The sequence below is a fragment of the Carettochelys insculpta genome, chromosome 3 (assembly GCF_033958435.1).
Source record: "Carettochelys insculpta isolate YL-2023 chromosome 3, ASM3395843v1, whole genome shotgun sequence".
NCBI classification, from domain to species: Eukaryota; Metazoa; Chordata; order Testudines; family Carettochelyidae; genus Carettochelys; species Carettochelys insculpta.
The window spans coordinates 61,241,242-61,266,287 of record NC_134139.1 but is presented as its reverse complement, the minus strand read 5'-3'; the positions used below and the strand labels follow the sequence as shown (position 1 = coordinate 61,266,287).

Genomic DNA, 25,046 nt, shown 5'->3' with positions numbered 1-25,046 from the left:
ACCATTGCTACTATAAGTTGAACCTCTCTGGTCCAGCACCCTCAGGATCTGAGTGGTGCCAAATGAGAATTTGCTGGCCCGCAGGCGGTCAGTATTACCTAGCACATTGCCAACACTTCCACTGCTAACTGGGCTCTTAGAAGACATTTGGGGTAAATTACAGCTGAACAACAGCACAGAATACTGAGAGCCAGGACTGGTGTCTATAAACAAACTTTATGGGACCAAGAGAAACTTGTCTACACCCAAAATAAGAGATTGACCGGCTAACTGAAGTCATGCAGGATTACAGATGTTGCTGAATGAGTGTGTGATGGACTAGAGAGGTTCAACTTGTACTGGCCTCAATGAAGTCTACCATAGACTAAGTCAGGCTGTAATAAAGATCACCATAGACAATAATTGCCTAAAGAAAATCTCTTGGTTAAGTCTGAGTGATTTTCATGCTGTTAGAAAGTGCCAGATTTACAACTCTGGAAAACAAGAATCTTCTATTGACTAGTGAAAGGGATATACCATAGGCAGCAGCACACAATTCCTCATTAATGTGTCTCCACACTTTTCAAGAGGGATGAAGGATGAGCTTATTCTCCATGCCCACTCTAGTCCTCTGCCGAGACTTCCAAATACCACCAATTTTCATGAGGATCTATGTGATGGGAGAGGAAGGTCAGTGCTTCACTCACAATGAATCTGCCTCCACAAAACAATGCCACCTAACAATAAGGTAGGGGAAGGAAGAATGATTTCAGTTGCTCTGGCATTCTTTTGGGTTCTATGGCTGAAGTACTGTAGCACTGATTAATGTGTTTCCCAAAGAGCAATCACTTGGGGCAGGCTATTTGGTGAAAGTAGTTTTCTTGTAATTTCTTTGAACTGCCTCAAACCAAATCAATCCGTTTAGTTCCCCAGAGCTTCCCTTTGCACTACATGCAAGTATTGTCAGTCACGTTCTAGTCCTTGCTACCATCCGTTTTCACTGTCTCTCTCCCTCTCTACTGCACTAGAGAAGTTTATAATTAAGCTAAGAAACAAGCACCTCTTATTTTGGGAACACCCTTACATCACCTTCTGCAGCATTGCTGTAGCCATGTTCTTCACAGGAGATTTGAAGGCTATTATCCTATTCTAACACATTTTTTCAATGTATTCTACTTCCTTTGAGTATTGTTTGGCCAACATTCCATGTGGTTTATATTTGCATATAAAGTAAAAGCTTTATTATTATCTGACATCTGCAGGGAACCACGGATGCCAGGTGATAAAATGTGCCAGTTACAAGAGCTGGGGCCAGCAGTCCTCCCCACTATGCCCTCCCCACCACACAAACCAAGCCAGGCAACAGGCAACTAACTGCACTCTACCCCAACTCCCAGATGGCCAGGACACCAGCCCCGCAGCAGCAGGCACTGGCTGGGACACCAGCCCTCTGCCCTAGCTGGGCATGCCAGTTAACCAAATATGCCAATTATCTGAATGCCAGATAACCAGGCTTTTACTGTACATTTAACAGAAAACCTTCAACTACACATATATTCTCATTCCCGATACAATTCAACAGCCTGAGAAAATGAATTTGTGGCATTAAAAGAATTCTATTAAATCTGCCAGACTCAGAACAAGAGCCCAAAATGGGAGCCCCCATATTTTACATCTCAATTATCCCAAATAATCTATATGATAAATGCAAGCAATAGCAATGCACCTATCACAACTTGTTTCTATGGGCAGAACCTTCCAGGGCACGGTATTCAGTGATGTAAGGAGAACGTCATGACACATTGGTTAAGCAAATTAACATCTCCAGGATCAGCAGAGAATAGCACAAAGGTGGTATAAAACCATGTGCCCCTCCCACAAGGTACATAAGGAACAAATTGGCCACATAAGTCAAGCATTAAGTAGCTTGAAACAAGAGAATGAACTAACAGAAGTTTCTGGTCTCCCTGTGACAGGAAAACAAAGACTGCAGGAAGCACTAGTTCTAGGGCACTAGTCGGCATCTCATGTGTATTCTCTTCTTCATCTGAAACACAATGTTCACACATGATGAACTGATGTTAGCCCTGCAACTCCACCTCGGATCCTTTTCAGTCTGGTCACTGCCCTTTCCATTATTCTGAAAAAAGCTCACCCCTATGTCTTTTTCTGGCTGTACATTAGGGCTTCTACTCCACCTTCTCTTTCTCTGCTCTGTGGCTGTTGATATTGTATATTATCCTCTCCTTCTTGACTTCCCACCTTTATTGCAAGTGTATATGTTCTTGATGCATAATGTAACAGGCATGAGATTTAGCCCACCCACCAGTAATGTCAATTAAGTCATAATTTAGCTTAGATATTAATACTTTCTGTTCTTCCTATTTATTCCCCATATTCATTGCTTTTCTGAACAAACACATTGAGCAGATTCTCCAGTCTTTAATACTATAACTCCCTATGACTCTACTTTATTTTTCCTCCCCCAAATATCCACCCTTCTGTAAATATCACCGTTATTTATAAAATTTATTTATACTAAATATAGGCTTTTGTCTCCTGCCCTCTGTGAAGCTTGCTTATATATTCCACTCAATCTAGCCTTCTGAGGGATCAAAATCAACAAAGAGGAAGAGGAGCAGAGGCCTCTTAAAAGGGCACTCCACCAGATGTTATGGAGTGTTGGGGTCACCAGGCCCTGAACCCAAACCACAGTCAGATGTGACTGTCATTCATCAGGCAGAACAGAGGCTGTGCCTACACTAGCAAGTTCTTTTGGAAAATCAGGCCCTTTTTCAAAAGCACAGGTGGAGCGTCCACACACAAAATGTGCTATTTTGATCCAAAAGCCTTCCAGAAGCCCTCTTCTGCTTCCAGATCTGGAAGAGTGCCTCCTTTCAAAAGCTTCTTTAAAAAAAAACATGTGCTCTGCAGGCCCTTTTAGCAAAAGAGCAGTCCTCATGGTGCTGGATATTTTGATCCCTGGCCCGTTATTTTGCAAGAGCGGAGGGCTGTGTGGATGCTCTCTATCAAAAGAGCAGCTCAATCAGTTCTTTGTGTGTGGGTGCACTCTGTCGAAAGATGATCTTCTTGAAGATAATCTTACAAAAGATCACTGTAGTGTAGATTCAGCCAGAATGTTTATTGGGAGAAAGGGACACAACATAGAATAGACTTGTCAGCACAGAAACCAGAAGCCATCATTATAATCCATCTTGGAGAGAGGAGGCCCAGAGCAGGTCCCCAAGCTGGGCACTGGCCTGTAGCCCTCCCTCTCAAGTCAGCCGAGACTGCCCACTAACAAAACTGTCCAGTTCCAATTTAAACCCACCAGGCCCCTTTTCCCGCCTTTGTCCTTTGTCCTGTTTCCTCAGGAAAAGACGCCATCTGGTTGCCAAGATTAGAAAGGACACGGAGGGTCATTGTGTACATGTCAGAAATCATCACACCGAAATTCCCATCGCCAAGTATGCACTAACATCTTGTGTATGGAAAACAAGGCACCCATATGGAGTTACTACAGGACAGCAGTAAATACATGCAAGATAACAAGGAGAACAAAATCCCCTCTCGGCTGTTTTACTGTGGTCATGAAAGAGCGTTACTGATCTGATGTCATGTAAAAGACAGTTGGTAGCGTGTATTCAATTATTTTCTTTTAATAAAGAGAAATACCTATTTTTGAACACTAAGGTAAATATATTATTTACAGATCTGTTCAATATCTATTTACATGCATTCTCATTAAAATATTTTGATGTGAAAAACAAAGACGTGAAACAGATTAAGCATGGCAAGGACAGCCCAAATTGCTGTGTTCTTCTGCAGGCTTTGCTCCTGTATGTGAGCTTGGGTAAGTGGCATATAGCATGATTTTCAGTGGTGCCATAAGATATTTAGCATCTCTGGAAATCAGGCCATTAGACTCTCTGAGCTTCAGCTTCTGTATCTGAAAAATGGGGCTAACACTAATTGCCTACTTTCTTCCCTGGGTAAATTATAAGAATTAATGTATTTAAAATCCTTTGAATACATAAAATGCTATATATTATGAACTTTGCCAGGTTTGAATAAGATGGAGCCTCAAAAGAAAGAGAAAGCTGGATTAAATTACTTTAGCTGAATGATGGAGAGAGATCTTAAGTACCTCTGTGTCTAGAATATTATGTCTCTTAGGTACTACCTGTATTCCCTCACTTGTACGTCCAGGTTAACCATGTAATGCTATATCTGTAGTCTCTGGATCAGCTAGAAAAGACACTGTCACCCAAGCAATGTGCGAAAGATAATTAAAATAATGATTTTGTAAGCCTTCTTAACATTGTACATTTAATGTATAGTATAAAAAGAGCATTCATACTCAATTATATATTTAATTCTCAAGAAAAATTAGTTTACCCCTCACTAGAAGTAGTATATTTATTTGCTCAATAAATTGTATCATATTTACTATTTAAACATCAATTCAGAATAAATCTCTTTAATGTAAAAGCCAATACGAAAGGTCTTCGCTGCAAGATCAAATATTTCCATTCTGAATGTAACACAGCTACACGCTGATGCCATCCTAAGTTCAAACAAGAAGTATTTCATCTTCTACTGCTCTTTATCAAGTACTTATTCCAAACTACTCTAATTTATATTGCCCCAATAAATTGCAAAATAAAATGTTAAATGTTTCCATAAGGATATTTGTACAAAATTACATATTTTGAGTACCTACACTGATAGAACCTTCAGGCACTCACAATAAGGACTATTACAGAAAGACCTCAAGTGTCACTGATTAATAGCAAATTAGAATAAAAAATTAGCAGAGATATACTCCTTGATACAGGACACAAGGCAGTAGATTATCATCAGAATGAAAATTCACTTTTCCTCTGCTGACTCTTTTTTTCCCTTACAGCTGCTGACCTTGCGCCTAGCAGTACATTACTGAAATGATTAAACAATAGCATTGTTAAATTATGAATCCAGATGTCGATTTACATGCCACCATATACATTGCACGCAATAGCAGCAAAAAATCAATATATGAACATTTAAGTTGCATCTGCAATAATGGAGTACAATATTTGCAACACTGCCATCACTGAAAAAGTAATGAACTCTGTTTCTCGTCTGCTTCATGATAGGCATCTTAAAAGATTTTGAGTTTATGCATTACTTATAGAATGCTAATCTGATCTTTTCCCTACTTACTTTGATTTATGTTCACTTAATTTTAGTGCTTATGCACTATTTATTTTCTTTGTAATACATCATCTTGACCTGTTACTATAGTTAGATGGTATGAATCTGTAAGATTGGTATGAATATATCTGTCACATTAAAAAAACAAAATTTTGAAGCCAAACTACAGTCTATATAAAATTCTTGTATCAGAAGTGGATTGCCATAAAAATACCATATTCTGTAAAGGAACAGTGAAAAGTACAATGGAGTTTAGTACCAACAAACTGGCTATAACATTTTATGTAAACAATTTGAGTGATGAGTATAATAAGGTAGGTTAAATTCTTATGATGATTCAACAGGAAATATATCTGCCAAAATTCCTTTCACAATCTTTGTAACACATCAAATTGAAATCTGACGTGGTTTATGCCATTCATTTTTATTTTTGCCTAATTGAGGAGATGAACACAGATTTGGATGATGCAAGAATCCTCTTCCAACCATCCAAATTATCATATATTTTTAGAACTAAACTCAGATCTAAGTTGAGGACTCTCTAATGTTCAGATATGTATTGTTCACCACTAATGGATGAGAACCAAGGAGGCTGAAAACAATGAAGGAGAGGCTGCTATTTTATTAATTCTAAATCAAAATGCAAATAGTTGAGTGGTATCAACTGGTAAAATAATCTGGAACTATTTTTTAAAAATCACTCTCAGATTTTACCACAAATATACCAGAGTCCTGAACAATCATCTGGGCATCTGGATGTTCATACAACATTTATCAAAATATACAAAGCTCTGTGATTTACACTCTGCTGAAATTGACACAAACCACATTTCCTATCTATGAAACAAATTAATCTTTAAACTCTCCATTTATGTTCTGGGGATAGTATTGTATGTGCAGCTCCAAAGAGGAATAGAGAATGTGCGTGATGATCCAATTCAAATAAAAAAAACTAAACAAGAACCTACGCCTTCTCCTATGAAGTCACTAGCAAATGTCCATTCACTTACTGGGAGTAAGAAGTGGCTCACATTCACCCTCATATAAGCAAGGGCAACTCCACTGTCTTCATGGACTGATTTTGATCCAGGCAACCTAATACTGCCCTGTAATATTCTCCATGTGCCTTCCAGGAGAAAAGCATTCGATGCAGAAATATTACATGATCACTGTTGTGCTGCCAGTGCACCTGCCTGATGCGTTGCTACTATCCATGAACATTTCACTGGTGCTACTGGAATGTTAGGACACAGAATGCATTCAGTTGTGCAGGGATGCCCCTGTAATATGCAACAGCCAAAGTGTTAACAGCCAACAAAAATAAGGATGTAGTACAGTTGCTTGTGATCTCTAGCACTGAAAAAAAAATATTTTATCTGAGTTCAAGCTCACAAAGTATTTTTAATGAAACTGAAGTTCTCTCACTGTCCCATGTAAACTTTTATATGTTAACATGTTTTAATGCAAAATTAATCTGTGATGAAAGAAAATGTTAAATTAAAGAAGTTTTTAAAAAATATGGAGATTTTTGCCGTTCCCCAACTTTTGAGTGCGTATTGAATGATTTTTATTGAACAATGGGCAACAAAATTCTACCTTCCACTCACAATCTGTTCTTTAATAAATAATTTACAATGCCTCACATCAACCTCTCTCTATGGGAACATATACACATTAAGAAAAGACTAAACTCCAATTTTGCTAAGTCTTGATATCAAATGTAACTGTCCAGTTTCTAACAATGGGATGACTGCAAATTTTTGTGTACCACATTTAGGCATCTGAAGCCATATCTAGGCATGTAAATAAGTGGCCCAGCTGACTTCAGGCTGAGTGAGGATCAGAAACACAACAAAAATTCTAAAAAATATAAGATCATAAGAGTACCCACATTAGGTCAGACCATGGCCCATGTTGCCCAGTATTCTCTAACAATCCCATAGCTTCAGCGGGAGAATACAGAACAGGGCAATTACGGAGTGATTCACACTATTTTCCATCTCACAGCTAGTGAGAGGTTTAGAGTCAGCCTGATCAGGAGGTTGCATCCCTAATCACATTGGCTAATAGCTACGATTAAGATTTTGTCACAGTTAATTTTAATAAAAGCCATAGACAGGTTGCAGTCAACAAACAAACAAAACCCACAGAAGCTCACAATCTGACTGTGGCAGATTAATGGGCAGGGGCTCAGGGGCTGAAGCACAGGCGGCACAAGCAGGAGGTACTGACAGCTCTATGCCCTGCTGCTGCCATAGGGGGTCATGGCTTCAACTCCTGCCACAATGACAGGCGGAGGCAAGGGGACAAAGCCACAGAAGTCCCTGAAAATTACGGCATCTGCAACCAAATCATAATTTTACTAATAGCCAGCAATGGACCAGCCCTCCATTAACTTATCCAGTTCTTCTTTGAACCTATTTACACTTTTGGCCATCACAACATCCCATGACAATTGTGCGTTAAGCTAAAAAGTACTTCCTCTTGTTCGCATTAAGCCTGCTGCCTACTAACTTCATGGGGTGACACCTAGTTTTTGTATCTTGTGGAAAGGCATATAGCATTTTTCTTTTTGCATAACCATTCACTATTTCATAGACCTCTATCCTCTCTCTCCTTATTTATTTTTTCTCTAAGATGAAGAGCCCTAATCTTTTTAATTTCTCCTCACATGGAAGCAATTCCAGACGCTAGAGTCTTCTTCTTTACCTTACTCTGAATGTTTTCCGGTTCCATTAGATCCTATTTGCAGCTGGGTAAACAGAACTGAGCACGGTATGCAAGGTATGGGCACGCCCTGTTTTTATGTAGTAGTATTATGACATCTTTCTTCTTTATTCCTCTCCGAACAGTTCCGAACATACTCATGGCCTTGTTGAACACTGATAAGCACTGACTGGAAGTTGTCAAAGAACTATCCATGGTGACTCAAAGATTTTTTTTACAGAAACAGCTCTCTCAGAAGCCAACATTGGAAAAAATAATACTTAATTATATAGATACAATGTGCATTATTTTGGGCTCAATATTGAATTCTGTCTTTCATTTTGTTTCCCAGTTTTGTGAGATTCCTCTGTAACACCACATAGTCTGCTTCGCACTTAACTATCTTGAATAACTTTGTATCATGGGCAAATTTTGCCACTTCCTTATTCCTTCCCTTTTCAGGATTATTGATAAATATATTGAACAGCAGGTCCCAGTGTAGCTCCATGTGAAAGCAGTTTACTTTACACCCTTTGTCTGGGTCTACACTTGTCCCCAACTTCGAAGGGGACATGTTAATCAGGGCAATGGGAGATTACTAATGAAGTGCTGCAGTAAATATGCAGCATTTCATGAGGCTAATTCTCCCTCGTGGCAACTTCGAAGCATCAAACTTAGAAGTGCCAGCATGCGTGTAGCTGTGGGCACTTTGAAGTGCCTTTATTCCTCAAAATTTGATGCTTCAAAGTTGCCATGGGGGAGAATTAGTCTAATGAAGTGCTGCATATTCACAGAAGCACTTCATTAGTAATCTCCCATTGCCCTGATTAACATGTTCCCTTCAAAGTTGGGGGCAAGTGTAGACAAACCCTTTGTTTCCTATCTTTCTGCCAGTTACTGACCTATAACAGGACCACACCTCTTATCCCATGACTGCTTTGATTCCTTAAGAGCTTTTGGTGAGGAAATTTTTGAAAGGCTTTCTGAAATTCTAGTACAGGTTGAACCTCTCTCATCCGGCACACTCAGGACTGACCCGAGTGGGATAAGAAAGTTTTCTGAAGCAGGGAAAGTCATCTTCCACCAGCCCCAGCCCTGCAGCTGGCTCCTCACTGACTGCAGTCCTGTCAGCCAGGTCCCAGCTTCCAGCTGCCCCTGGGACCCAGCAGCCAACTTCTCTCCTGGCTTCCTGCTGCCCACAGATCCCAGCTCCCCTGTTTGTAGCTACTGGCCCTGATTCCCTGCAACCCATGGGTCCCTGCTGCTTGTGGCTGACAGCAGGCACAGGCACCTGGGACTGGCAGGTGACAAAGAGCCTGGGCTGCCGGACGAGGGATGTTGCTAGGTAACACAATTCCATTTAAGAGACGTAGATCCTATATACTGTATCAACTACACACCCTTTATGCACAACCCTTTCTACTTATTTTTGTACCTATCTTTAGGTACTCAGACTACAAGTGCCCAGACTACCTCCTCCATAAACGTTCCTCTCAGTGACTGATATCAGGAGAATCAGTTTCAGCCCAGTTATTAGGAGACAACCACCATTACACTTTGCACCATTGTTACTGGACACTCTCAATAACTGAATCAGCATGAACCCTGAGATTTCTTCTGACCTTTGCTTAACATCACCTACAGTCATTTAAATGCAAGGGACAAGATATGTCTCACATTTGACCAGCTGAAATTCCACTGACTTTTTTGGTGTTATTCTTCGCTTACAAAAGTGGAAGTGAGAAGAGAAGTCAGCTCTATGATTTTTCAAGACTACTGTATTTGCTAAACTACCAGCTCTCTTTTAGTATGCAATATAACCTAAGCAGCATTTGATATTTTAAACTCTTATCCAATCTACATATTCAGAAAAGGAAAATTAAAGGACTGGTGTCTTACACTTTTCTTCCTGTGACAAGCTTTTGGTGTAAGACCACAAGAAAGAAAGACTCATTTCGGCTTTTTACTTTTTTGAGTGACTTGAATTCTTGTCCAGGCTTGAGATTGACAGACCTGGAAGCTCCCTTCTGTTTGCTCACTAAGCAAATCCAGAAGGGGAAGCAGCAATACAGATTTTTCCTACATCACCATACATCCTTTTTTCTAATCTTTTGACGAATCCATTGCTTTCAGCTTTGGAGAATGCTATTTGTTCAAAACAGTTTGCGTTTTTATACGTGGCTGATTTGCAGCTGCCAATTCATTTGTTGTACAATTTGAGTATTATTTTATTAATTCTAGAAAGTGGTCCCCATATAGCCCAAATCTGACTGAAGGACAAGGATTCCAAAAGCTTGTCCAGCTGTGGTTTTATAATGACACCATTAGGTTTTGCTCCATAATCAAGGCCCCTAAAAGTCTGTGTAGCTCCAGGCTTAGCGTCTGCGACAAGGTTAACTGAAATCTGCAGCAAGGATAACTACTTTAGCAGATTGTATCAGCAGGAAATATTTAAACACTATTTAAAAGGATTTTAAATAAGCAGATTTTACTTAACACTGCACTAATGCACTGCAACGGAAAATGATACAAGAGAGCAGCTACAAATAAACATAATGCTTTCCTCTCTGGCTTCCAGACCTGTACAGTTAAATCCAATGAGTGGACTCGATTTTTCCAGTTGAAGTTGAAGCACAGACATGAGACTTAGACAGTCACAACTGCCCTTTGGTTTTGTGTCTGCTGAATCTGCAGTCTTGGTCTGAAGAATGAATTACTCTAGTACCAGTCACTGACAATGTCAGTGTTGTCAATTCAGGTGTATCATATGTGCTTTCTAAAATATACATACAGCTTTAAGGGAAGTCTACTCTTCCTGTAAGCCTGGTGCAATCTGCCCTCCAGTGCTGAGTTCTGGGAGGCTGGGGTTTATAGTGCTCACAATAATGAATATTCTGGCTTGTGTGGAACCTTCAGCAGGGACGACATTCCTTTTGTTTTGCTTTGGGAAGCAGGTTGCTTGCTGTTTGAGCTGGCTCTGTCATTCAACCATAGGGGAATGATAGTTATAGAAGTGCAGCCCATTAGAGCAAGACTTCATGGGGAGGTAGATAGCCTGTTGCTCACACTAGCAAAGCAAGTATCAATGTAACAAACTAGAATGGGGGTAACAAACTAGAATAGGGGTTGGCACAATCTGGCCCATAGTCCGAATCTGATCCACCATGAGTTAACCTCCAGGCTGCTAACATCCTGCAGTTCAATGGGGTGCTCAGGCAGGCTGCCTGTCTGTCCTGGCCCCATATTCTGCTCAAAGCGGCTGGTTGCTGAGACCAGTGCATCTCTGTGTGCACACCCCGAGTGGGGCAGGGGCAACATATCTCCATGTGCTGCCTCCACCTCAGCACCATCCATACAGCTCCCACTAGCTGGACTTAATGCCAATGCTTTATTGGTGCTGAACCACTCTTTGGCACAGGACACCCTTGGACTTAGTGGAATAGACAACTCGGCTCCTGCAGATATTTATGCATATTATACCATACCTTTGAAAATAGGAAACAGTCCCACACTGGCTCTCACATAAATACTACAGTATATTTCAACTGTAAGCTGGCCCAGTAGTGGGGGGTGGGGTGAAGGGGGCAGTTGTACTGAGGCTCAGCATTTCAAAGAGGCCCAGAGCTCCAAGGCCCTTTGCAATGCCACAGCAGCACTGCTCTGCCACTCCATGCAGCTTGGAGTGGGAGGGCAGCATCAAGGTCTGAATGGTGCTAAGGTCTGCCTATCCTAGGCTCCGCCCCTTCTGGGGCCACAGAGCCAGGATCTTCTCCCACCTTGCCCTGGGGACCAGTGATGGCTGTTGGCCCTGTTGATTATAATCTTTCTGGGCAAAGATTTTTTTTTCTTCTCTACTGTTACAGCACCCAGCGCAACAGTGCAGTTGAGCTTCTACCTTGACTAGGATCTTTGAGTGCTACCATACTGTTAAATATTTAATTAGAACAACAATCATGGTAACAACAATCATATGGTCTAATAGGCCTTTCCTTCTTTATGATACCCAGACAGGCAATCAAACTCAACAGTTCAAGTGTTTTCTGAATTCTCCATTTAAATCATGATTAATTATATGTTGACACAAATTCCTAATGATAAACACAAAATCAGTCACTTTAAAGTTATCGGCAAAATTTTATAGCTGTGGAAAGCTCAAAGAAAAGTTATAAAATGTTTCTGGAAGAAGTGTAGCATTTGGGCAATAGCATATATTAAAGATACAATTTATTACTGATTTCAAGAAAACAAATATGTTTTCAGATATGTGTTGACTAATTTTGGGAGCTTCAGTTTCTGAACATTAGACATGGTGGGCCCCATTTTTAGAGCTGCTGAACACCCACTACTCTCAGCACATCTCTGTTAACAATCACAGAATTTAACAAGTCTGCTCATTGCCTTCTCCAACTCTGAGCTGTTTGGTCTTACAAAATCTGCCTTTCAGAATGCAAATCCAAGAACAAATTGTGCCAATCAATCTGTTACTTATTCCTAGAGACTAACTTCTTCTAAGGGTGAGCCTTTGCTTTTATACTCCAGAAGAGCTAAATTATCAAAAATGGCATCACACACACCACAAAAGATTGGTAATTTACTGCAGCAGGCCAGTGAACTTGAGCCAGGTCCACCACTGTTGTAAAGTGGTACAGCTGTTGAGCAAACTGAAGATCGGGCATTGTGACTTGTTTGGTGGTGGGGGGAGAGGGGAATCTCTCTTTCCTGAAATACTGCAAACGTTATTACTCTTTGTTACTGTGTGTCAGAGAAAATAACTGTTTCAATCAGATGAGTATCCATAGTGAATCTTTGAAAAAAATATCCCTATGAGTGTTATTACTATATGCAACAGCAATTAAATAAACAAATGTGTTAGAAGCATCAGCTATGCCATACTGGAGAAAATGCAGACTTGTACATCCTCAGTGTGCTCACTGACAACGTTGGAGATTGCACTCTACAGGAATTGAAATATAAATATTTTGTGTGCCATAGACATCTACAAGGAATGCCTTTCTTGGCCTCTCCAGATTAGACGGTCAAATGTGTTTTAAGAATTGCAGAAATGAAGACTATTTACACTACAAGCTTTTGCCAGAAACTTTTCTCAGAAAGGTAGTCAGCTCTCAGATGACACAGGAGAGAGAAATTTTGCTCAGATTTTGAAAATCAGCCATCACTAGCAATCTCCCCAACAACTTCCATTTCATATTGCAAGCCATGCTGGCAACTATGCCTCGAGTTAAGCTTCGTTGGCGCTTTCCATCATAAAGCACAGTTTTCAGGTTGTTTCAGACCACTTGGTCTGAAATGCTCCATGACAACTGCCTTGCTTGGGTTTTTTTTTTTTTTTAATAATATGTTTTAGCTAAAACAGATCAGTCATATTTGAGCAGATAGGAATAAGGGGACTTCGAAGTTGCCAGGGTCCTTTCAAAAAGGAGCCCCATCTGGACAAGCCACGCGGCGGCAAGCCGCATCAATTTCAAAGTGTTGCGGCTGCCCGCATGCTAATGAGGCGCTGACTATGTATTTCAGCACTTCATTAGTAAAGTTCAAAATGGCCATTAGTTTTTGGCCAGTGTAGACGTAGCCCTAATCTAATAAAAGGGAGGATGTTTTGAAGCATGGTGCTCTGTTGGTGAGATGAAAAGTCCTCATTGAAAGGAAACTGGGTCTTACAGCGTAACACTAAATAGGGAATGGTAGGGACTCCAGCATTGATGAGGACACCTACCTAAACTGGAGACAGTGAATTGCCCTGGCCTGCCCTCAAAAAATTGTTGTTGAATTCTTTATATTTGCTGTCAGCTAGGTCCTTTTTAGTGATGGTGGGTCCTTCTGTCTCTTGGGATGTGAGGAGTTTTCAGTAGGCCTATTGTTATCATCATATTTTCTGCTGTAATCAAATTCAGTGACTGAAACTGTAAACCTTCACCCATCAAAAAAAGGGAAACAAAACTTACCTTAAAGTACTGAAATGTTTATATAAATATTTGTACCCGGGAGCAGAAACAGAAATGTCACATTACTGTGTGAAAAAGATGGTTGTTTCCAGATATAACCACAAAAATGAGGATTGATTGAACCTCTCTAGTTTCTCTCTCTCTGGTTCAGCAACATCCATAAGCAGGTTTGATTTTAGTTAGCCAGACAACCACTTATCATGGATGTACCTAAGTTTCCCATAGTCCCATAAAGTTACACAATGGAGGGGGGTAACTAGTGGTGTTCCCCAGGGGTCAGTCCTGGGACCGATCCTGTTCAACTTGTTCATCAATGATCTAGAAAATGAGGTAAGCAGTGAGGTGGCAAAGTTTGCAGATGACACCAAGTTGTTCAGGACAGTCAAAAGCAAAAGGGATTGTGAAGAACTACAAAAAGATCTCAGCAAACTGAGTGATTGGGCAGCAAAATGGCAAATGAAATTTAATGTGGGTAAGTGTAAGGTAATGCATGTTGGAAAAAATAACCCAAATTACACGTACTACATGATGGGGTCAAATTTAGCTACGACAGATCAGGAAAGGGATCTTGGAGTTATAGTGGATAGTTCTCTGAAGACATCCACGCAGTGTGCAGCGGCAGTTAGTAAGGCAAATAGGATGTTAGGAATTATTAAAAAAGGGATCGATAATAAGACAAAAGATATCATACTTCCCCTATATAAAACTATGGTACGCCCACATCTCGAGTACTGCGTGCAGATGTGGTCTCCTCACCTCAAAAAAGATATATTGGCATTAGAAAAGGTTCAGAAAAGGGCGACTAAGATGATTAGGGGCTTGGAAAGGGTCCCATATGGGGAGAGGCTAGAGAGACTGGGACTTTTCAGTTTGGAAAAGAGGCGATTGAGGGGCGATATGATAGAGGTATATAAAATCATGAATGGTGTGGAGAAAGTGAATATAGAAAAATTATTTACCTTTTCCCATAATACAAGAACTAGGGGACACCAAATGAAATTGATGGGTAGTAGGTTCAAAACTAATAAAAGGAAATTTTTCTTCACACAGCGCACAGTCAACCTGTGGAACTCCTTGCCCGAGGAGGCTGTGAAGGCCAGGACTCTATTAGGGTTTAAAAAAGAGCTTGATAAATTTTTGCAGGTCAGGTCCATAAATGGCTATTAGCCAGGGATAAAGTATGGTGCCCTAGCCTTCATAACAAGGGCAGGAGATGGATGGCAGGAGATAAATCACTTGTCTTCTGTTCTCCTTCTCTGGGGCACCTGGCATTGGCCACCGTCGGCAGATGGGATGCTGGGCTTGATGGACCTTTGGTCTGACCCAGTATGGCCATTCTTATGTTCTTATGTTCTTATGTTAGTTTACAGCCTTCAGTCCTGGCTCTCACTGTTTTGTGCTGTTATTTATCTTTATTTTACTCCTAAATGTCTTCTAAGAGCCCAGTAAGCAGTTGAAGTGTGTTGGTAATGCTGCTAGACAATATTGGCCTCCTGAAGTCTATCAAATTCTCTGATTCGGTTTCGGTCAAGTCCCAAGGGTATCAGACAAGATAGGTTCAACCTGTACTAAAAATGTCATTAAAAGTCTGTTTGTCTAGCCCAGTTCTACAGAATCAGGTCTGGCTTGAAAAGCCTCAGCTAAGCATCCAACATTCTGGATGATAAGCCATATTCAGAACCTTTTAAGAGTAGCCTACCCTTAACTGCTGATAGGAAACCTCTCAAAATTATATTGGCTGCAGTTTCCATCATTACAGTTTGGCTAACAATCATCAGTCAGGATGCAGTCTGATATGCACTTTTCAAAAAAAAAAAAAATCACTAGCAGGGTGACCATACTCCAAAATTTTCCCCCTCTTTCCAGTTCATAACCAGTTTACAAACCAATGCAACAGGGCAGAGCACAACCCTAGCAACAACATTAGCACAGATTTTTCAATATAGCTTTTAATAATAAGACTGGAAGTGCATGTATTTCTGCATTCAAATTCTTAAAAATAACGCTATGGGACATCAATAAGAGATTAATCGAGATCTTGAAAACAAAAGATAAATGGCGCTACAAGAATACCAGAAAATGGGGGGTGAAACTAATTGAACCTATATTTTTGATAAATATTTATTTTTGCCAAAGAAAAATGCATACTAGTTCAAGCTGTCATTATGCTAACCTGCATCCTATTTTTCTTATTATTATTAATACATAATGTGGTAGTTTATATTCAAAAATCAAACCAGAATGTATATACCTCATGTATTTATCCAGAAATACAACAAGGTTACTATGGTTACAAAATCCATTACCTTTGAATACAGAATGAAAAAGTTTGACTTAAAGTGTGTGCTATTTATTATAGCAAACATCAACAGCCTTCAGGAGGTTCTCTAACTGGATTCATTTTTCAGTGTCAGAACTGACCCACCACACTAGTAGCTTATGGCCTGTGTGAAGCAAAAAAAAATTGAACTATGCATTTTTAAAAATGTTTTGCACTAACTCAAAATGCAGAAATGCCTTTGAGTGTTAAGGTCTTACATTAGAAAGGACGAAAGACCCTGATGCTCCTCTATTCTAGGTTAATTTCTATTTGAAAAACATTTTTTTGTTTTACATCCACCTACAAACATGCACAAAATCATGACTGACTAGACTTCCTTTTATTATACAAGTCTGCACAATATTCATTATTTTATTGTGCGATAATCCCAATCCAAATGATTAATCTGTAGTAGTTTGATGAGACAAAAAGGCTAAAGTAAGATGTGAGATGACTGTACATCAGTAGAAATAGACCAAAAGCATCATGGGATGGTTATGTAATAATCTAAGAATCCTGATAGGTAAAACTTAGATAGTGAGACTATACGTGTTGTATTGGAGGTAGTGAAATGTTCACTATATACTCATATCCAATGGGGACTGTGAAGGTAGGCAACACAGATAAGGCCATCCGCACACAAATTTGAAAGACAATGAGGAAAACTTTGGGGATACAACCTCTTATCTCCATCAAGTTTCAAGCCTTGCTTTGCTAAAGCTGGAAGTCACCCAACCACATGACAAAAAAAAAAAAAAAAAAAGCAACTTGGTATTTGTAAAGGGGAGGTGATAAAAGGACTAAGCACATTTAAAGACTCCCTGAGGTAGACATGGAGAGTACTGGTTTGTGAGTTCAGGGAAAGACGGTCACCCAGAGAGAGAGAGAGAGAGTGTCTCTCTATGGGGAAGTCTATAGGGTGCTAGATCGACCAGGATCATTATGTGGAAGATGACTAGATATCTTGTAAGCTGTGGGGTGGGCAACAGCCGTGCCAGGGTTCTTGGTTAGGTGTGGGGAGGTCCAGCTCCATGCTCCCAGAAGGGATGGGACCTTTGGTGGAAGGGGCAGAGCTGGGGCACACCAGCCTTCAGTGTTGCCATGCCAGCCCTTCTCAGCCCTCAGCATGACCTGGAGTGTGTCATATGGTGCTCCAGCAGTCATTTAAAGGGCTCAGGGCTTCAGCCACCACCACTTCTGTGATAGCAGCAGTTGGGATCCCCAGACCTTTTTAAATTGCCACACCTCAGAGCAACTGCTCCCTTTTGCCCCTCCCCCACTCCACTAGCACACTTGTATCTAGACATGTATTAGTCTGTTTTATAGTTACAAGGTCTATTTTTTTTCCTCTTAAATTCTTTTGCTCTAAGAAAATCTTTGCCATAAGAAAGGTGTCTCATTACTGGTGTTCTTGCTCTCATAAGCTGTGTCTACACGTGCACGCTACTTCGAAGTAGCGGCACTAACTTCGAAATAGCGCCCGTCGCGGCTACACGCGTCGGGCGCTATTTCGAAGTTAACTTCGACGTTAGGCAGCGAGACGTCGAAGTCGCTAACCTCATGAGGGGATCGGAATAGCGCCCTACTTCGACGTTCAACGTCGAAGTAGGGACCGTGTAGACGATCCGCGTCCCGCAACGTCGAAATTGCCGGGTCCTCCATGGCGGCCATCAGCTGGGGGGTTGAGAGATGCTCTCTCTCCAGCCCCTGCGGGGCTCTATGGTCACCGTGGGCAGCAGCCCTTAGCCCAGGGCTTCTGGCTGCTGCTGCAGCAGCTGGGGATCCATGCTGCAGGCACAGGGTCTGCAACCAGTTGTCGGCTCTGTGTATCTTGTGTTGTTTAGTGCAAGTGTGTCTGGGAGGGGCCCTTTAAGGGAGCGGCTGGCTGTTGAGTCCGCCCTGTGACCCTGTCTGCAGCTGTGCCTGGCACTCTTATTTCGATGTGTGCTACTTTGGCGTGTAGACGTACCCTCGCAGCGCCTATTTCGATGTGGTGCTGCGCAACGTCGAAGTTGAACATCGACGTTGCCAGCCCTGGAGGACGTGTAGACATTATTCATCGAAATAGCCTATTTCGATGTTGCTACATCGAAATAAGCTATTTCGATATTGGCTTCACATGTAGACGTAGCCATAAGGAACAGAACAGAAGGCTCTCAAGAGACCTGTTGAGACAATCACATTCAGGACCCAGGATGACAGTCTACAATGCACGTTGAGAGCAGAGGAACCCCAGGCTTCCACCCCAACACAGAGGACAGATAATAGCCTGAAACATGAGAGAAGGGTACACTTCATGAGACCAGGAAGAGTCAGGTTTGCAGTTAGCCCAATGACTCTGACATACCCAGATTGTGAATCACCACTGTGTAACTCACCTTTGACAATATATTTGGTTTCATTGCCAGCGTAGATTGAAACAGCATCCATATATAAAGTATACTGTGTTATAATACCATTTGGTCTTCTTGGAGGACTCCAACTCAGTTGTAAAAACGTGGGGAAGGATACAGCTGTAGGTGGTTGTACATCTTCTGGGGCTGGGAAAAGTACAGATACATACAAAGATAAATAAATAAAAATATCAAGTGTATATAAAACTATATATTATAATATATTTTGAGAGCACACAGGAACAAATCCACTCCCACAAACATCTGTTTCTGTACATATAAAAACCTAAAGCTTCACAATTATAAATCAAATATACAGATCTGAAACCATTACAAGAGTTTTCCAGGTTATTTAGCTTTTAGTGACTGATTAACTGATCAATTAACAGATATTCCTTAGGCAGTCTCGTGGCTAAAAATGTCAACTACATTTTTGAAACCATGCTACGAGCAAAAACCTGCCTCTCCGTTCATCACTTGTCAGAAGGAAAACCTGGCTTGTCTACCAGCATTGATAGCTTAGGTCAACTGGGTGATTTATTCTCTGGTTCTTTTTACCTTTTACTTTAGCGAAAATCCCATGTACACACATCACCACTTCTCCAGACAGTATTAGCAAATTCCCCAGGCATTGCACAGAGCAATAGATCTTTTACATAAATGTCAGCAAACCCAGTTTATGTCAACTGGGGCCAACAGACTTGCCAGGCCCTCGGGAAGAAAGAGTAGGGCTGCATGCAGAAAGGGCAGGACTGAGGGCTCATCTCTCCCATGCAGCATTCAGGCCTTCCAGGCTTATATGGTGCCTACCGCAGGCAGCGCTCAGCATTGCCCGGAGCATGTCACATGGGGTCCCAGCAGCAATTTAAAGTGCCTGGTGTGCCAGCCGCTATCGGTGACACAGTAGCAGCAGCTGGGAGCCCCGGACCCTTTTGAATCACTAGGCCCAAGGAGAGTCAGGCCTGAAGGGACCTAATAATTATTTTACAGGTGGTAAAACTGTCTGCCAGTTCAACCAACAGCCTTATCAGAGATGTTAGAAACTAGTTATTGAGATCAAAGAATTATATTTGAATGTGTAAAGTTAATGCCTAAATCTACATTTATCTTATTTTCAGGAATGCTCAGCATGAATTGCAAAGGGAGGCTATAACATTTTGCTCATTTGAAAATCAAACCATTATTTAGATGCCTAAATAGAGTTTTATGTTGTTTATGTTGTTGCGAGTCTGTTGGCTCATAAGAACATAAGAACGGCCATACTGGGTCAGACCAAAGGTCCGTCCAGCCCAGTATCCCGTCTGCCGACAGTGGCCAATGCCAGGTGCCCCAGAGAAGGAGAACAGAAGACAATGATCAAGTGATTTATCTCCTGCCATCCATCTCCTGCCCTTGTACTGAAGGCTAGGGCACCATACGTTACCCCTGGCTAATAGCCATTTATGGACCTAACCTGCAAAAATTTATCGCGCTCTTTTTTAAACCCTAATAGAGTCCTGGCCTTCACAGCCTCCTCCAGCAAGGAGTTCCACAGGTTGACTGTGCGCTGTGTGAAGAAAAATTTCCTTTTATTAGTTTTGAACCTACTACCCATCAATTTCATTTGGTGTCCCCTAGTTCTTGTATTATGGGAAAAGGTAAATAATTTTTCTATATTCACTTTCTCCACACCATTCATGATTTTATATACCTCTAACATATCGCCCCTCAATTGACTCTTTTCCAGACTGAAAAGTCCCAGTTTCTCTAGCCTCTCCCCATATGGGACCCATTCCAAACCCCTAATCATCTTAGTTGCCCTTTTCTGAACCTTTTCTAATGCCAATATATCTTTTTTGAGGTGAGGAGACGACATCTGCACACAGTACTCAAGATGTGGGCGTACCATAGTTTTATATAGGGGAAGTATGATATCTTTTGTCTTATTATCTATCCCTTTTTTAATAATTCCTAACATCCTATTTGCTTTATTAACTGCCGCTGCACACTGCGTGGATATCTTCAGAGAACTATCCACTATAACTCCAAGATCCCTTTCCTGATCTGTCGTAGCTAAATTTGACCCCATCATGTTGTACGTGTAATTTGGGTTATTTGGCTCCACTTGACGGAACTTTAAGCACTGAAGTATGAAAATTTTGACTGAAGATATCGATGACATTTTTAATTAAAACTAACAATGTGTCCAGATGTTTTAGTTCCCCTCTCTCTTTAGTTTTGTATCTTGAGCTACAATGGGTCTTTTCCCTGCTAAGTCATAGAATTTAGTATTCTATTATTATGTGCAGATAACTTTAATTCTGGCACTTCCTAACTTGACTTTATAACAGTAATAACATTATTTTAATATAGTTTGTGTGTATGTGTCCTAAACTAAAGATTGGCGATGGCTAATAATTTTGCATATGGCTGGACAGCTCATGGCTGCAAGCTGCCTCACCCAGGTGGACAGATTTGGGTTTCCAAGGTTTGTGCTAGCAGTCTAAGTTGTGGCTTGAGTGGGAGCTCAGGCTTTAAGGTCTCATCCCCTCCCTAGGTGTCTGAGTTTGTGCCCCACCCCAAGCTACAACTTCCAAGAACTGTCCACTCAGCTATTTGTGGAATGTGAGCCTAAGTCTCTCAATCTGTGTGGGGTGTCTCATAGCCATAGCCTGACTAGACCATACTCTCAGAGGCCTAGTTGTAGCTCCCTTGCAGTGAGTTAAGCCTTAATTTCACAGCAATCCCTTTGGTTATCATAAGGTTGGCAGAACGGAGGCCTTGCACCGGCAGGAATAGCTGATCATTTAAAACAATAACCAGCAGTGGCTGGCAATATGCAAACAATATAAAGTAATGAATGTTTCAAGAGGGAAAGGTGGGTAGCTGGAAAATGTGATATGGTGTCTGACTTCTGTATCATCAAATTATTGTTACTATGAGAATGCAACAAGCCAGAGACCTAAAAATAGAAACTCTACACATTGACTTTGTGTCTGGTCCTTCACAGGGACAAAATACAGGTTTCCCATGGCCTTTTCTAATTTCTCTGTGGAGCAAAAAAAAATCCATTCTTATGTAAACCTTCCCCATGTGAAAGTGTATCTGAAAAAATGAGCATTTTTTCCTGACTCTCATAAAATTCCTGTATTACCTAGTACTTCTAACTAGGCTGAGCAAATAAGACAAATAATTTTAAGGAAGACTGAAATAAGCAATAAAGTAATATATGGCAGTACTAGATTTCCTTATGACATGGACTCCATTAACATTTTTTTCCAGAGGAAGCCCATAAATAATGTAATTTTCATTTATGATGCCACCAGAGTCTTAAGTTATCAGTTCACTAAAATATCAGTTCATGTATTTACAAGATCCTAGAATACTATAATTGGATTTAAGGATTTACAACTAGATTGGTTCTTAGCAGATATCAAAGGATTCACATAAAAATAATGCTAAGATAATTGCAGGTAGAAATTGCCTTCCAGATAATCCTAGCAAACCTGCTTATTTTGGTAAAATCTTCTTTCATTGTGAATGTTTAGCCTGCAGGCAATTGGAATGTCCCTCATACATATCAATGTGGTGATTCTCCATAGGACATTACCAGCTGATTCATCTGTCCTACATATAAAAGGAATGGAAGGGAAGGAGAATATTTTTTCTCATGATGAAGCCCTCGCACTTTCCCCCATCTACAGAACAGTTGACTATGACAGCATGACTGGGAAACATTAAAAAGTTTAGTGAGAGATTTTCAAAAACTCTCAGCACTTGCCAAATTCTGATATCTGTATAGATCTACAGAAAAACACACAAAGATCTCAATGGGAGCATATTTGGAATAGCACCAAGAACTTTTAAAATCACTCCAACCTAATTTGGTTTTGGCTTCAGTTTAATACTTATTCAAAGGTTTGTCCAGCTATTTGATTCTTCACTGCCAGGCTAGAAATCTCAGAAGAATGACCTCTCTCTCAGGATAATCCTGAACTGGTTGAAAATCAGAAAAGAAAAATGGAGTTTGAAAATTTAAAAAAATATATTAAGACAAAATCTACCCTTACAAAGACAAAACTCCACAAAAGTTAATGGGAGTTCTGGTCAAGCATCTGATCACGGATTTTTGGCTTTAGAACATTCAGTTTGGTCATATTGTCAGAGTAATGGCACATGAAGCCCGGTATCCTGACTTCTGATAGCAGCCAATGACACCCAAAGGAACAAACAGCACAGGACAATTATTGAGTGATCTGGCCCCTGTGGTCCCCTCCCACTCTGGCAGTTGGAGGTTTAGGTCACCCAGCACATGGAGTTCTATCCCTGACCATCTTGACCTTTAGCCATTCACGAATTTATTCCTTACGTACTTTTCTAGTTCTTTTTGAACTAGAAGTACTTTTGGCCTTCAAAATATTCCATGACAATGAGCTCCAAAGGTTGGATGGTGTATTGTGGGGAAGAAACATTTACTCACCTTGTGCAGTAAAATGGTTCTTTGAGATGTGTCCCCCTGTGGGTTTGCCACTGTAGGTTTTCTGGCATCCCTGCACTGCTGATCAGAGAACTTCAACAGCAATGTCTGTTAAGACCCCACAGAGACACCCTCTCTTCCTGCCCCACCACAAGGCCAATCAGGACACGTGACCTAAACTCCTTCAGTTTCTTCTCTGCCACAGAGTCACAGATAAGAACTGTGAAGTAGAGGAGAGGCAGGCATGTTGTTGAGCTTCCATAGAGATGTCCATCTTGAAGAACCACCATTACTACACAAGGTGAGTTACTTCCTCTTCTTCAGGTGGTATCACTATGGGGCACTCCATTGTAGGTAACTTCCAGGCAGCATCCCAACCATGGGGCTGGAGCTTTGGAGTCAAGTCTGTTGTGATGACAATACTGTGGAGTCAAAGATGGTATCAGAAGGAGAGTCCCCAGTAATCACATGGGCTGTGTCTACACTAGCTCCCAATTTCAAAGGGAGCATGGTAAGTAGGGTGTCGGGAGATTATTAATGAAGTGCTGCAGTGCATATGCAGCACTTCATTAAGGTAATTCTCCCCTGCAGCAACTTCGAAGCGGCAAACTTCAAAGTGCCAGCGTGCATGTAGCATGAAGTTTGTCTCTTCAAAGCTGCTGCAGGGGAGAATTAGCTTAATGAAGTTCGGCATATGCACCACAGCAATTCTCCCTTCGAAGCTGGGAGCTAGTGTAGACACAGCCATAATGTTCTAAGATGATGCTGGCAAATTCCTGAGATCGGGACATTCCTGAAGAAGGTGACAGATGAGGAGGTTGAACTAATGGAATGTGTGTGACTATCATTTGGATGTGCCAGGTTGTGAACCTCATGACATTGTATAATGCAGTTGAGACCTACTTGGCAAATATGTATGCCAGTATTGTTGAGCCCTTGACTCTTTCTACTGTAGAAAGGAAAAGCCTAGGAGAGCTGGTAAAAGCATTCACACTATCCGGGTAAAAGTCCAGGGTGCTCCTAACACCCAGCATCTGCAGTATAGTCCACCTGTTATCACAGTGTAACTGATGGCAAAAAGTCTGAAGGTGGATAATTTGGTTTATGTGAAAAGGACTATTTACCTTGTAAGTGAATTTTAGTTGTGACCATGACCTGAGAGAACACCACGCTGGGCGGATATGCCACCAGACCTGCTATTTCCCCTATTTTTCCAGCTGAAATGATTGCCACCAGGAAGACCACTTTCATTGACAGGTATATAAGTGAATAGCCATGACTTTGAAAGGAGATCTAGTCAGGCTTTTCAACTCTAAATTTAGATGTCACATAGGTGTGGGATGTCAGAGTTGTGTGAAAAGTTTTACTATACCCCAATGAATCATTCTACAGTTGTGCGTGAGAGCACTGAATAGCTTTCTATTTCTCCATGGAAGCCTCTGGGAAACTTTGAGTAGTCCCCGCTTCTTAATCAGTACACAGTTTGGCTACATCTACACGGCACGCTGCTGCCAGCAGGGTTGTGCAAATGGGGGCACTCAACAATGCAAATAGGTGCTAATTTACGAATCTTGCACCTCATTTGCATACTCTCACGTGATCGCTGTCCCAGCAGAGGCTTCTCTCATCACAAAACAAGCTGTGTAGATGGGGTTGTCTACCAAATCCTTGCTTGTCAACAGCCCTTTATCCCTGACAAGGGGGATTTTGGTTGACAGAGTATGCAAATGAGGCATACAATTTGTAAATGAGTGCCTTATTTGCATTGTTGAGTGCCCTCATTTGCATGATTCTGTGGCAGAAGCACGCCACGTAGACATAGCTTTTAGGGCTAGAATCTTTAGAAGAATAGTGGATGTCTGAGCATTCTGTTAGGAATTACAGCAAGTTTGAAATCAGGATAATTTTTTGCAGATAAACCCAGTATGTTATGGACTTCCTACTGAGCAGTAAATACATCTTGTATCTCCTCTGTGGATTTTCTCTGCATTTGAAATGTGAAGAAGCCAAGCCTGGAGGTACAGTAATCCAAA

The 25,046-nt window shown here is 41.1% G+C and overlaps 1 protein-coding gene across 1 annotated transcript in view; it reads right to left on the bottom strand.

The window, feature by feature from the left end:
• The window catches only part of USH2A (usherin), a 581,084-nt gene that overhangs the window by 293,437 nt on the left and 262,601 nt on the right, over positions 1-25,046 (bottom strand). Inside the window, exon 31 of the mRNA XM_074989966.1 lies at positions 18,543-18,704. Coding sequence (XP_074846067.1) covers positions 18,543-18,704 — 162 coding nt within the window. The remainder of the gene's footprint in view (positions 1-18,542; positions 18,705-25,046) is intronic.